The following is a 14,737-nucleotide window of genomic DNA, read 5'->3' as shown; positions in this document are numbered from 1 at the left end:
GAGTTCCCCTGGAGAGCAGATGTATAGTTGATGCCATTGTAGCGTGATGTCTGCATGAACGGGGATTACATTGAGCCTTGCAGTCACACTACGTTCACATAATTTATATTACTCAAACCCGCGGGCTTGCAGAATATAAACTACAACACAGCAGTTCTTTAAGTGACAGGCTAAGCTCTTGTGTGGTCAGTCCACTGCTCCCTTAATCCAACATGCTGTTAGCTTTAAGCACCGTTACTGGTCACGGACCATCAGGCAGCAATGAACACAAACTCTGGTTGCCGTCTCTGTCTAAGGACACATTAATGTTAATGCGCCATGTGACATTTTCCATGATGTTGTGTTAGTAGGTTAGTAGGGCTGGAATAGCTGTAATTATGGAAAGCTCAAGAGGCCAGAGGATTCTCTCAAGTGCTTTGGGATTATTTTAACTACAGTATGTTTGGGTTAATTCCAAGTTTTCTATCTGAGCTAAAGTGCACAGCTCTTCACAATCTGTGTTGTCATAAAGTTCTCATTACTCACCGGGAACATCCACACTGGGCAGAAGTGAACTTGTTTGTATTGTAATAGAAGGAAACAGAAGGAAACATGAAATGCATTCTGCTCTCTTTTTCTTTTTGTAGCTATAACAAAGATTTATGGGGTATATTTATGTGTGTACTCCAGCATATTGCAACTCATACAAGGTCATCTGTCCACTTCACTTCCACAGACAAAGAGAATGGAAGGCTTCCCACACTAAAGCATACTTGTAGACACACAAGAGCTTCAATATAGCTTTGTAAACTAGTGTACTGAGCATCAGGAAATATTGAGTGTGCGCAAATGAAATCAGGTTTTATTATAGTTAAATAAAAAAAACTTGTTAGGCAGGTGATGGATGGCATGTTAAATAATGTGTGCTTCCCATAAAAACAACCACAGAGACCTGATTTTTCTTTGTTTACAATTGCTTCTGTGAGGGAGAAAAGAGTCTAAATTTCTTGGGAATGGAGCAAAGGTCCTAAACTGTAGGACAGGCTAATTCTGAGCTATGGCTAGGATTACATAGTTTAAAAGGTTCTTGTTAAAACCTGCTAAAGGGGATAAGTTACCTTCCCTGCTTACTGTCTAAAATCTAAACCTGCACTGACTAGAAATAGCAAAGGATTTGGGCAATTCCCCGGGGCAACAGTTCACACAGAGGTAATGTGTCTGTGAATGCCATGGAGACAAATATGATGAGCTGGCGATATTTGGTAAAATATTATCTATTACAGATTGTGTGTTTGTCTTAAGTCAAATGTTTGTTTTCTATGGGATTTTGTTTATTTATTTATTTATTGCCAGTAAACCTCTTAACCCTAGAACACTATCGCTATAAATAGTAACACAATCACTAATGCCGGGTGATTTTTACCCGATATAATATAACCAATAAAAAGTAATCAAATATATCAAAATATGACAACACATGAGAAATTAGAGTGGTCTTCTTTTACTTTCAACTTTTGTATTTGCCATATAAACAAACTAGGGAGTAAAATAGATCACAAAGAATGATCCAAAAACTAGCAAAATAAAAACAGTAAGAGAAAACCAAAGGCAGGGCAGCCAGGGGAATGAAGAAACACAGACTACATATACACACCAGGGAGGGGGATAATGAGACATGAGTGAACTGAGTAAAAACAATCACATAGGTGGGAAAGGGAACACAGGGAAGTTAAAAACAAAAATGAACAACAACATAGAAAACAAAAAGAAAGCCACATGATGAAATATTTTTAGCAGGACAAAAGGCCCCGGGGCAAACCCAGGACACGCTTGGAACGCCTTGGTGTTCCCTCGAACAAGCTGGGGAGGTGGCCGGGGAGGGGGAGGTCTAGGCTTCTCTGCTTAGGCTGCTGCCCCCACAACCCAGACCCAGATAAGTGGAAGATGGATGGGTGGGTGGATGGATGGATGGATGGATGGATGGATGGATGGATAAATGGATGGAACAGCTTAAGGAGATTTTGTCCTCAAGAGAACCAAATACAAATTTACAAAGGTCAACATAGCCATAAACTTGACTCTTCATTATTGATTATTAGTATAGCCTGTCCTCATCCAGCCAAAATTGTACATTTGTCACTGACAATAATAAAAATATTGGAGGCTGCCTATGCTGCCCCTCACCCACCTATAAGCTACACCTTGGATATCGATTTCAAAATCCTGTTTTTGAGTTGTCGTATTCAGAAGCTCGGGTGTCCACACCCAAATGTGACGTTGCCATGTAAAAATAAGGCTTACATTTCTCCCATGCTGCAACAAGGGGAAAATCATTTTTACAGTCATTTTTAAATGTGAAGATGTTGAAAACAGTGAAATTACAAATCTGATAACAAAATAAAAAATAAAGTACATTTCAAATTGACCTTGCCTGTACTCTAGTGTCTGAATTTGATAATTGTATTTACCATAAAAGTGTTGATATCGTATTTTTTCATTTGGAATAATTTCGTAACCCAATCTAATAATAATTAAATCATTCCACATGACAATATATATAACAGAGATGACCGAAAAAATATGCAGTCTAGATGGGTAGTGGTCAGTTGGTGATCATTTTGTTCTTTCTTCCTGTTTCCTGGAATTAAAAACACACACACACAATAATAGTGTCCTAACACACATGCTTTTGAAAAGGTGATGATGGCAGTAAAGCTTTTATCCCATTGTTGCTGTTCTTCTTGTGTCCTCCTCATTCTTCACACCTTGATGTTGAGAGTCTGTTTACAACAACAATGTCAAATATGGAAATAATGAGCTTAGTGCATATCGTGAAAACCAAAGCCCTACACATTTGAGGAGTTTGCGTGTGTTGGGTGGCAGGAATTGAATTAGAGGTACTTGTTCTTTTTTGACAAGCCTCATAGTAATTTACCAGGATATGATGCGTACACTAAAGACGTCAAAATACAGGCCGAGCTTTGTAGATAACAGGAAATGAAAGACAAAGCTTATTCCTTCATTTAATTGAAAATAAACTTGTTCCTTAGTCACATCAGTGAATTCAAGGTGGGCTGCTGAAAGACACAGTGACAGGAGAAAACTGAAACATTACAGAGAGAAGGAGAAACAACATATAAAATATTCAAGTGAGACATCTGGAGACACGTTCAGTCTCAAACATTTGTTATTTCACAGAATACGTGATCGGCTGTGAGTGACAGGCAGTGGGTTTTACACGCCATGTGACTCTGTTATCGTAGCAAGGTCATTGTAGGAACGAGCCTCACCAAGAAATGTGTTCGGCAAGTGTAGTGAGGCCTGAGCAGAGAGGTTGGGGCACTATGTTTCATTGCTCAGCCAAAAAAACCGCAAGTTTAAAACATATTAAACACTCGATCATTCCTGATGATCCTGAAACCTCAGTTATAACCTGCTTCCTCCTAGCTCATATCATCATCAGATCATCATCAGAAACTTTATTGTCATTGTCATGAGAACAACGAAATTAAGAATGGTCCCCGATCATTGCATCATCCCTAGCAATATCAAAATATAAATAAAACAATAAAATTCAATAAATAAAATAGATAGAATACTTAAAATACTAATAAGATATAACAGTAAAACATTCACATACATTCCCACACACATGCTTCAGACCGTGCATAGATTAACACAAGAGTGGCGTGATGGACATTTTTTTTGTAGTATTCAGATGTGTTATTGCAGTTGGATAATAGCTGTGTTTGAGTCTATTAGTCCTTGCTCTGATTGCCCTGTACCGTCTGCCTGAGGGCAACAGTTCGAACAGGGAGTGGCCAGGATGTGAGGTGTCTTTTATGATGTTTTGGGCCTTTTTAAAACAGTGGGCGTTGTGTATAGTATGTTTGGGGTTTTTTTAAATTAAAACCAATCATATTGTCACCGAGCTTGATGCAATGGCCATTTATCCCGACTCTGACTTTGTCGTGTAACTGAAGCAGATTGTGATCAGTGCCTTTGTTCTTGTACAATACCTCAATTAGGAGTTGAGAGCAGGTGATTTGACCTTGATCAAATCAGCACCGCTGTGCATGTAATACGAAATCTGACTCTGCTCTTCTCAGAGAGAAAGCCCAGTGTAGATAACCTCTTGAAGAGACTTTTAAAACTACAAATATTTGTCCCTACTGGTAACAATGTGAGGTTTTTGTCATCTTCTTTTATTTTTTCTGTATTTTATTCTACTGGAAAACCTTGGGTCTTGACATTGATATGCATATTTGCCAACTTACCAAGAAGCAGGATATTGCACCCTGACACATTGCAATTACAAGTCAACCCACATGACCTGATGGATTCTCTCCCAGTGCTCCAGTGCTAGAAACTACAAGACAATCTAATGTATCTGGGCTGCTTTGATGACATAAATGGGATCGCTCCACTATACAGTGCAGGTGGTTTGTTGTTGTGGCTGATCTGTGAATAGAATAGATGGATGACGAGTATTGCTTTAGTGTCCAAACTACACTGCATACTGTACCAAAGCAATCAGTCAGCCTTTAAAGAATCTGCTTATTTGCACTCTTTTGCATACCATCAGTTCTCCTAGCAACATTGCTATCAGTGCAGAATATTTAAGAAACTTTTTCAGACTTTTCTTCCTCTTCTAGCAACTGATGTCAGCTTTTGTCAAATAACATCTTTGCCCTGTAGCCTGCAACGACCACTACCAGATTGTGGTCTGCCCATTGAAAATCACTGACCTATTCAGTGCATAGCTCACTGATGCAGCACAGTCAGAAGTGACACTTTCTTCTGTGTCACTTCTGACTGTGCTCCCTGTGTGCTGCAGCACTTTGGATTCCAAATGAAATACTGAGTTAAATTTAAACTTTATAGCCATAGCCAGTGAACGTCATAGATGATACTTTACAAAATCCATGTTGGAAGGAGGTGAGGGTTGATGGGAAGGTCAACAACTTTGGACAGCGATGCATTCACTGATTCAAGGTGTTTCTTTTAACCATGATAATTACATAACCTAAACAGTGTGTTTATTATAAAATCAAGTGCAGCTCTTCAAGGGAACAGAGCAAACCACAACATCCACTAAAGCAGTTTCTGTCACTGTTGATGTGTAACTCACAAGTATTCATTGCATTACCAAATTTCAAGTACAAACTATGTCCTAACGATGTACAAACTACTTTTCTTGCACCATATGGACTTTCTTTCTGTCTATGTCTATGTAGGACTTTATTGCTTGTACTGGACAAGATGACTAATGTCATGAAAATTCAACTGACTGGCCCCCAGTTACCATGTCTGTGTTGTTGCTGTGCTGTCCTAAAATACATCATTCTTAAACCATACAATCAATATCTGTATAAATACTTACCCTGCAGAGAAACTCAAACTAGGTGGCATAATACTGTTTGAGACTGACATGTTTCTAAGATCCAAACCAAGATGAAAAAACACAGTTAGGTATCATATTTTTTTGTAACCTTGTGAAGAAAATGAGCTTTTTGTTATTCAAATGCATTTTTAAATTTAAATAGACAATAACTACGGGAATTGGGAGCATTTCTAGCCAAAGATAGAATAAAAAAGACTTCACATGACTCACAGTGTAACCGGAAGTATTTTTTGTTGCGTGGAAAGACATTTTGGAATACGTCCTTTGTCATCAATTATGGAGCAATATGTTGGTAAGCAATGCTGGATTACTGTTATTAAGAAAGCAGACAGCACTCTTGCCTGTTATTTGTGTACTCTAGATTTTTCATAGAGGGCATTATCTTTTCAAATCCTTTTCCATTACGAAGATAAGCATGTTTACTGATGCAAAACAAAAAAGGCTATTCCATGAGGTCCAGTATTAATGATACAGAATACTGAGTTCTAAACTATATATGTGAGTATTAAGCATAAATGGATTTCAAATCTTTCTGTGATGCTAATTCACACTTTCTTTCCAGTGTTTTTTCCAAGGGCCTTTAATTTGAAAATTAACTGTCTGTTTTAATCAGTGTGGCTGTGTGTGTGTATAAACAAATGATTTGAGTGCTTGGGTGGCTCTGCGTGGACTTTGTTTTTTATGGCTTTTTATGGAAACAATACAAATCTGGACAAATGATTATACTCTGACTAACCAAAGCCAGGTCTTAAACTATATCTGTCTACAGTAAATAAATATATGACATTCTTTTAAAAATTCCCCTGTGGATCCAAAAACAATGTGCATAATTATGAAGCAGTTACCTAGTTTTGACAACACACAGTCGTTGAACATATGCCCCCTCGTGTACTTGCACAGTGCTGCTCTTTCTTTGGAGGAGTCTGCTTCTCTCAGCCACCAGTCACTTCTAATATTGGGTTGTTTAAGTGAGATGTCAGAGAGGGAATCTTTTGGTGTAACTTTGACCAGATCTTTGACCTGAGAGGCGGGCAGAGGGCAACCCTCCCAGCAGCTGTCACGTCTTATTACCTACAGTGCATCAGGCTACAGTGTTGAGCTCTCCTTGTGTTTATACACCAGTAAATATGTGTGTGGTTTAAAGTCCTGGGCAAGGTGTGTACTTTCACAACAGGGCTGGAGCAGTGCAAACATGACCGTTGTTCAAATACCAAATCAATTTTTTTTAATACCGTTTTTCTTGTTACAGCATGTTAACTATTAACCTTAAGCACGGTGGGATTGGTGGCATTTCAGCATACTGAAGTCAACGATGCTATAACAAAAATCATCATAGATGTCACTTCACAGTGTAACTGTGTCAGGCAGATAGATCCACTGCAGATGGCAACATCCCGACAAGAGCTGTAGTTTAGCCATCTACAATTTGGCTAAACATTACAATTTTTCCCTAGTCAAACTCACTCGAATCCTTACACATGCCCATTTTTCCTGGTTCTAACACATCAACTCTGAGGACTAAATGTTTACGTGATCCCTAAAATATCCCACCCACTAAAAGCAGCCAAGAGATAATTAGTTATTCAGTTCCCGTCAGTGGTCATAATGGTATGCCTGATTGGTGCAATGTATTATGGAACGATCTGGAGGCCTAACAAATTGAACACAATATTTTTCATGATATTTCTTCATCCAAGCCATCCTGTTAAAAAGGTTCACACACCTTTGTTAATATGATTTCTATAGAAGCTTAAAATATGACAAAATTGCTGTATCTCGGTTTTAGTACATACATGAACAATGGATTGCCCTGCCCTGTCACTGGCACTCTTATATGGAGCAAAACTGTTTGCACTTTGCGCTTCCCCTTAATCACAGGCTTAATCTGCAACACTATCAGGCTGAACAAGACAAAGCCCAGCAGATTTCAGAAAGTGTGGATATTGACTTATTTTGATCATATTACCCTACACCAACAAGTCATGCATGGAGCTGCACTGATACATTGACATGCAAGAAACAAAATCCAAGTTTACAGTCAAGCAAGAGCTGCAAGATGAAGCACTGTATATTTGCCACTTACTTCTATTGCAAGCCACTTTTCTGACACATGCACTACACAGGCAACTTAGTTTTGGATCCCCAGCATTTTCACTCAGTTTACTTGCACATGTAGGTGACGCAGCGGTTGCTAAGGAAGTAGAGCTGCTGCTCAGTCCCCGGCTCACCCACACGCAGGGCCTCAGGTTCTTTTCTAAAGATATGTTTCTCTTTTTTCAAGAAATATTGCCAACTGTAATTATCGTCATGTACTGGTAAATCATTTGAGTTGTCACATAGTGTGTACCTCCTCGAGTCAACTGTATATCACTGCTGGACTTGGGAAGATATTTAGGTTGTTAATTTTTACAGTGCAGTGCTCACACCATAAATAATGGATCAGAGAGATGTACTCTCCCAGGAAGGTGCAAAGACCTAACACCTCTGGGGTGAGCCTCTGTATGCATGCTGCACACCAGAGACAAAGTGTGAATGAGCAAGGAGAAGAAATAGAAAGGGGGAAAAAAAAGTGCGCTACTGGAAACAACTCTGCAGCCAAATGGTGTGATTTCTAAGAGACTTTGATCCCTGCTGCGGCAGACAAGCTGGAGATGTGTTTGGCTGTCTAATGTGGGCATCCGCTGACCCAGCTCTGCTGTCACGGCAGTGGTTTTGTTCTGATTGGCTGAACCGCTGCAGATCAAAGAACAGGCAGAACATCAAATGACACAAAATGAGCTGAAGTTTCAGGTTTGCGCTTGTTGCCAGGAAAATGTTTTGACTGACAGTGATGTTGCTGCGTGTGTTCGTGTCCTCAGATATTGACGAGTGTTCAGAGGGCCTGATTGAGTGCCACAACCACTCCCGCTGTGTCAACCTGCCTGGCTGGTACCACTGTGAATGCAGAAGTGGTTTCCATGACAATGGATCCTACCTGCTCGACGGGAGCTCCTGCATCGGTGAGCATACACTGAATTGAAACTTATCACTACTGGAAACATCACCTCCTCAGCTTCTGTGTGCCCGCCACCTAGCAGCTGTAGACTCGTCTCTTTTTCTCTGTCTAATTATACTGTTACTGTCTAGCTTCCATCTCTAAACCTAAGCACAGAATGCGATGTTGTGTATTGGTTTAGCACATTTGTGTTTGATTTAACATGCCCTCTGTGGGACAACCAGTCTAATTAAAGGTCTTGTCACCTTTAGAGCTCGAGATCCGACCGCTTGGTGTAAGCTATTCATGGGAACACATGTCGGCCTTGTGCCATTGTTATAGTTTTTGTGTTGGTTACATAGGTTACTGTGAGGCTATTTCATGTAGAAGGTTGCTTTGAGCTAGTGTTTAGCAGATTTACACTACATTGCCAAAAGTATTTGCTCATCTGCCTTCATATGTATATGACTTGACTGACATTCCATTCTTAATCCATAGGGTTTAGGAGGTTTAGGAGTGTCTTTATGGGAATTTTTGACCGTTCTTCCAGAAGCAGATTTATGAGGTCAGTCACTGATGTTGGACGAGAAGGCCTGGCTCACAGTCTCTGCTTTAATTTATCCCAAAGGTTTTCTGTTGGGTTGAGGACAGGACTCTGTGCAGGCCAGTCAAGTTCTTCCACACCAAACTTGGTCATCTGTGTCTTTATGGAGCTTCCTTTGTGCACATGTTAGAACAGGACAGGGCCATCCCCAAACTGTCCTGTTTGGGGATGTTGTCAAAAATATCTTGGTATGCTGAAGCATTGAGTTCTTTTCACTGGGAGAGGCTGAGAACAACTACTTAAAAAAGAAACCTACCACAATCCCCCCCATCACCAAACTTTAGATTTTACACAGTGCAGTCAGATAAGTACCTCATCTATCAGATGAGGCATCCTATCACAATACCACACTGGAATTGTGAGGGACCAATTCTTTCACACATGTTTTTAGAAGCAGTCTGCATGCCTAGTTGCTTAATTTTATACACCTGTGCCCATGGAAGGGACTGGAACACATAAATTCAATGATTTGGATGGCTGACTGAAGACTTTTGGCAATATAATGTAGCTAATGTTTAATTTGATTAAGATCACATTTGTTAATAGCAACAGAACTTGAGTAAACAGTAGCTGCTCGCTGATTCCCGATCCTGTGACATCAGTGCCTCATTTTATGTTTATTTCCCACATTCTTCCTTTACAAGAACAGAAGCTCAGATAAAAAATTCTCAAGAAATTCAAGCCATTGCTTTGCTTTTTTTTTTTTTGCCCATGCACCATTGCAGAGTGTAATAGGTGTAGCGAACAGGATCGTTTGGCTGAGTGAAATGCTTTTGCCTTGATTTAACCTTTAAATCATATTGCAACATCAGCAGTCTGGTTTGATTTATTTACTTGAAGAAGAGAGGCACGATTTCAGTAGATTCCCTTCCAAGAGAGTGAGTTTCACTTCAACTCAGTTCTGAAGGAAAGCGATAAGAGAGATGTACCAGAAATGTCAGACTTTAACCAAAAACAGCTTTGCATCACATTAACACACAGACTGAACACCCACCTCATATTGCCACACTACAAATGTTTTGCCATTATGATGTCATATTTGCTCATTCAATTAGTGATTAAATCGTTTCATGCACAGTGACTTACAGGTCAGCACAACCACCTACTACAAATATCATTTATGTTGGTCTCCAAAATACAAATAAAAACTTGAAATATCTCAAATCCTGCTCTCTGGCAGGTAGCTCCATGCCCTCCTGGGTTTTAAATGCACCTTAGAACACACATGCATCAACACTACAATGAGCGGGTGGAGGGAGGTTTGGAGTCTTCTCTCACCCCCATTCTCTGCGACCTGCTGGAGCGGGGGGGCTAGGAGGAGGAGTTGGCCGTCCGAATGCGGTCTGGAGTGTGGGGCCTCCCTGCTGCTGCGGAGTCGGGGCGGTCTGCCTCCCCCCACCGCAGGGAAAAGGGTAACACCACCTGGGTCTGGGTGCAGTTCCCCCCCCTCCAGGGGCAAGGGTACCTAGACCCGGGGCTTAGAGTACGCTTGGGGAGTGTGATCGTGTGTACAGCGTCTCTTTATGTCTGTCCACACGTTGGTTGAGTGTGGAGTAAGTGTATATGAGAGCATGAGGGTGGGAATGGATGTTTGTATATGTGTGTGCCTGTATGTCTGTGTCTATATGTCAGGTTGGGTGTCAGGCGCCACCTCTCTGGGGACATCTTAGGCCCTCCAAGGTATGGAGGCCTATCTCCCCCTACCACCACTTCCCCTGCCAGTGGCGGACTCCCTCAGACGTCGGTGCGTTGGTGGTTCTTTGTGTCCAGGGATGGGCGTCCGGGTACACACCGGCTCACTCCTTGGCGGCCGCTTATCGGGGCCTGGAGCCTGGGGCTTGCTCGGGCCACTTCGGAGGTGGGGTGCCCCCGGCCTCTCGGCCTGGGGCTCGGTCACTCAGGCACGGCTGGCTGCCGGCGGAGCTCACGGGCGCGTCACTGCAACTCCCCCTGGCTTCTGCTCCGCGGCTGCTGAGTGAGCCCTCATCTGGGACTCTCCTCAGCTCTTTCTGGGACAGTGGCGCGGCTGCCCCTCTGTTGGTCTTCCTTGGTCTCTTGTGTTCTGGGGGCCTCTGGATGTCTGGAGTTTTGATCTCCTCCATACCTGCTTCATGTCCTGGAGGACGGGGCTGTGGCCCCCCCACACCCTCTAGCAGATCATTACATGAAGGAACCTTTTAAAAAACAAAAAACAAGCGCGTCCATGCTCACAGGTGTACACACGGGTGATCACACCCACAAACTACACCCTTTTTGGCTCCTACCTCAAAGCACACTGTGTTCTGTTGATCTTATGTGCTGCACAATAATGTTTAATATTTAGTATTTACTGTCATATTCCCATATATCATTGTGATGTTGTTTATTCTATTACTCTTGTTCTCTTCTGCTTGTTTTCTTTTTTTCTTTCTCAGCAGGTGACCCAGGGGATTGATATATGCATTTTTTTTTCTTTTCTTCTTCTTTTTTTTCTTTTTCTGCTCATTCTGTTGGTTTTTGGTTTTTGCCCTTCTCCCCCGTCCCTCTTCTCAGCTGTTTCTCTTTCCCTCTTTCTTTCTCCCCTTCTTTCCCCCAGTCAAGTCTGTCCCATGTTCAGTAAGTGAAAAAAAAAAAAAAAAAAAGAAATATCTCAAATCCAGTTTTTCAGGTTTTTGCAGTTTTGTATACTTTTGCCAGGTATTTAGACAGTGGAGTGAAAGTGTTATTTCCCTCAGTGGTAATATTAAAGGAAAAAATGACTACAGCTATCTGCTTGGTATCAAAAATACAGCCCATATAATCTTGCAGCTCTGAAATGATGGTGGCTTGGTTCTACGTGGATATTGGCAGCTGCAGAGAGCTTACATCAGCTGCTGTGGTCGTGATGGTTGTTGTGAATAAAGCATCAGGAACTGCAGTAGAAAATCCTTCTTGCAATATAATCCACTTCTCCACTCTGGTTCTTAATTTCAACACATTCCACAAAGCTCCTTCCCTAAGTGCACTGCTTTTTTTGGTGTCATAATTTTTCTTGTACTTCTTGTACTTTCTTGTAAGTAGGACTTATTTGATCAAGTGTCTAGTGGCACAACAAGAAAACACTGTGTAATGAGATGTCTTTATGATAATAAGATGCATAAATATGGTTGATTACCTTCATCTAATGGTCTTTAGTTACTCTGATGTGCACATTCAGTCATGAGTCTTCAAGCAAGTCTAACTGGATGTTAACTTTCTTGTGTTCTGAGGCTTTATGACTGGGAATTTGGTGTATGCAGTGGTGTGATTAGTGAAAGCACTTGTGTTGCTCTCTAGGCTTCATAAATGTGGATGGTACATGTCGGATGCATTTGAGTGCATGTTGGAGAGATAGTATATCCGCCACCTTTTCTCCGCCCAATTTACAGTATTAGGCTGGAAGCCGGCAGGGGAAATAAGTACAAATGACATTTTAACAGGATTTTCCCCCTTCCACAATATCCCTCCAACAGCCCTTCATGAGTCAACCGAACATAAAGTAGCATTTTGTAATAAGAAAGTTAGCTCGAAGCAGGGAGCAGCAGTACTAGTCAGTTAACCACGTCGTTGGCTCTGTGTTTGCCAAGAGCATGTCACCACCGCACAGGGTGTTTCACCCTGTGCAAGTTACTCCTCGTCATTATTTTTTTACAGAATATCCCACAGATTAACAATAAAGGTTTGTGGGAGCAACAGTGTGGAGATGGAAAACTTCAAAGACTTTTGATGAACCAGCACCCTCCTTAAATGAAAATCTATGAGATATGATTGCTCTCATATTTTCGTACACAGAACTGCTTTTATGTGGATAGCTTCTCATTCACTTGTTTTTTGTTTTTCTTTTCACTAGCCACTGAGATCTATGCATAAAATGCCAAATCCTGTCCTTTTACTGATATTGGGTTAAGGAGGTGGGAGTAGGACTCAGAAAAATGGAACTCTTGGAAAACACTTCAGAGCTCAATGGGGGGAACAAACACTCATGATATCTAAACTGACATGGATTGAGTAATGTGATAGGAACAAAAGGATGCTACATTGTTTGATGGAAATGGAAATGATCAACAGAGGGTGGAAATCAAAGACACCCCAAAAATCAAAATGAAAAAATGGTGCAACCCTTTCATGTCTGTCACATGTGCTCAGGGTGAACCTGCTCTCATCTGTGAGAAACACAGGTCGCCAGCGGTGGACCTGTGCTAATTCTGATATTCTACGGTTATGTGGTGGCAAAAATAACTCAAGTGGTAATCAGTCGGAAATATTCTGTGTTTTGGCAAAAAAGGAAATTAGGGAATCATACAGTGTTTGTGGATGTGTGCCCTGTGAAAATGGCTTGTATGAAAAGGACGTGTCACTTTTTTTTTTTTTTTATAAATAAGTGTTTTGTTGTAACGTTGGCATTAATTTCTGTTTTTGAACGTAGCGCAAATGACTCAGCTGCTCTGAGGGCATCCTGCTGTGTGACACATGGATCTACAAGAGTGTTTTATTTGTGAAGCCACTAAGTGCACTCTGCCTCAGTTTGGGCGTGAGAGGGCCATTAATCAGCTGTCACACAGGCGCTTCAAACACATCCGCATAGTCTGCCTTCCTCTCTGTGTCATATTGTGTTTTCTCACGATAGATTTCACTGCATTCTTAGTTCTGTGTGTTGGCTTGGCTACACCACGTCGCATGCCCCAGGCAAAACACTGTATACTGTTGCATTGTGCCACGCAACTCTGCTGTGGTGAGGCTGTGACTGAAAGCTGCATGGGCTGCGTTTTGACAGTCGTTCATTACGCCTAATGCTTTAGGGGGAGACAGGTGGCTTTAATAAACAGATTGTGAATAAAGATGAGGATAATACCGCATAAACTCGCACTGTCTCCCTGCAAGACAGGGTTTCTGCATCATTTTCCCTCTCTCTGTGGTGTACGTGACCTTTTCCATATGGACTGCCTGGAGACATACCAAAGAAAAATAGTGTAAATACTAAAATACCCAAGCTTTCAGATGCTCTATAATTACCAGCATCTGTCAGTGGGATTTAGTAATTTGTACGCTTGTTGTAAATGTGTGTTATCATGTACATACACAGGATTAGTGCTTTCATGTGTAACAGCACATTTAACTGCGAGTGTAAGTTCTACATGTGATTGGCTGTGCTCAGATGGTTACTCTAAAGGGCTTTTTGTATTTAGTCGTCTTTCGTAGGCCACATGTGAGAGCAGGCTTCATGTGTGAGCGGCAGCTTGTGGCTGAATGTGGCGAATGTAGCATGAAGAGCATTAATCCTCCACCAGCAGAGGTACAGTGTGTCTGACTGGCTGATGGGGATTTCATTTAGCGTATGCAAATAGTCTGTTGCTGGCACAATAAATTCCCGACTGCGCCGCTTCCTGATCTCTATCTCTCTGTATCGTGCAAACTTGATACTGCAACCAATTAGAGCGCTATACATTAAGCAGTGTCACCATTGTTGGGGATGATTTGGCAACAGGCACTGGCCAAGATTCATGTATCCACACAAAGCAGGTCTGCCCGCTGGGTACCACTCATCATTTTCCACCAGCAGTAACATAAATATATGTTGCATGGTGTTAACAGTCTGAGCAACTTGTGTGCCAGAGGTGCTAAAAATGTCAGTGTAACACTCCAAAGGTACAAGTCATGTGTTTTTGTTGCTTTAGTGTGTCCTTTGATAACATTACACTCTTATAGCAAGTTAGTATTAGCTTGTAAGCACTGATTGAGGTAGCAATAAATCGCCTTACATTTGTTTGGCTGTGTTTTT

At 41.4% G+C, this 14,737-nt stretch overlaps 1 protein-coding gene across 1 annotated transcript in view; it reads left to right on the top strand.

Annotated features, from left to right (window-relative positions):
• The window catches only part of LOC146583683 (protein kinase C-binding protein NELL1-like), a 307,223-nt gene that overhangs the window by 268,096 nt on the left and 24,390 nt on the right, over positions 1-14,737 (top strand). The window contains exon 16 of the mRNA XM_085275922.1: positions 8,242-8,382. Coding sequence (XP_085132048.1) covers positions 8,242-8,382 — 141 coding nt within the window. The remainder of the gene's footprint in view (positions 1-8,241; positions 8,383-14,737) is intronic.

This window comes from Mchenga conophoros, linkage group LG1 (genome assembly GCF_057382185.1).
Source record: "Mchenga conophoros isolate Kocher_MC1m ecotype Shallow Benthic linkage group LG1, M_conophoros_male_GT1.1, whole genome shotgun sequence".
Lineage (NCBI taxonomy): Eukaryota > Metazoa > Chordata > Actinopteri > Cichliformes > Cichlidae > Mchenga > Mchenga conophoros.
This window is presented reverse-complemented; position numbering and strand designations above follow the sequence as displayed.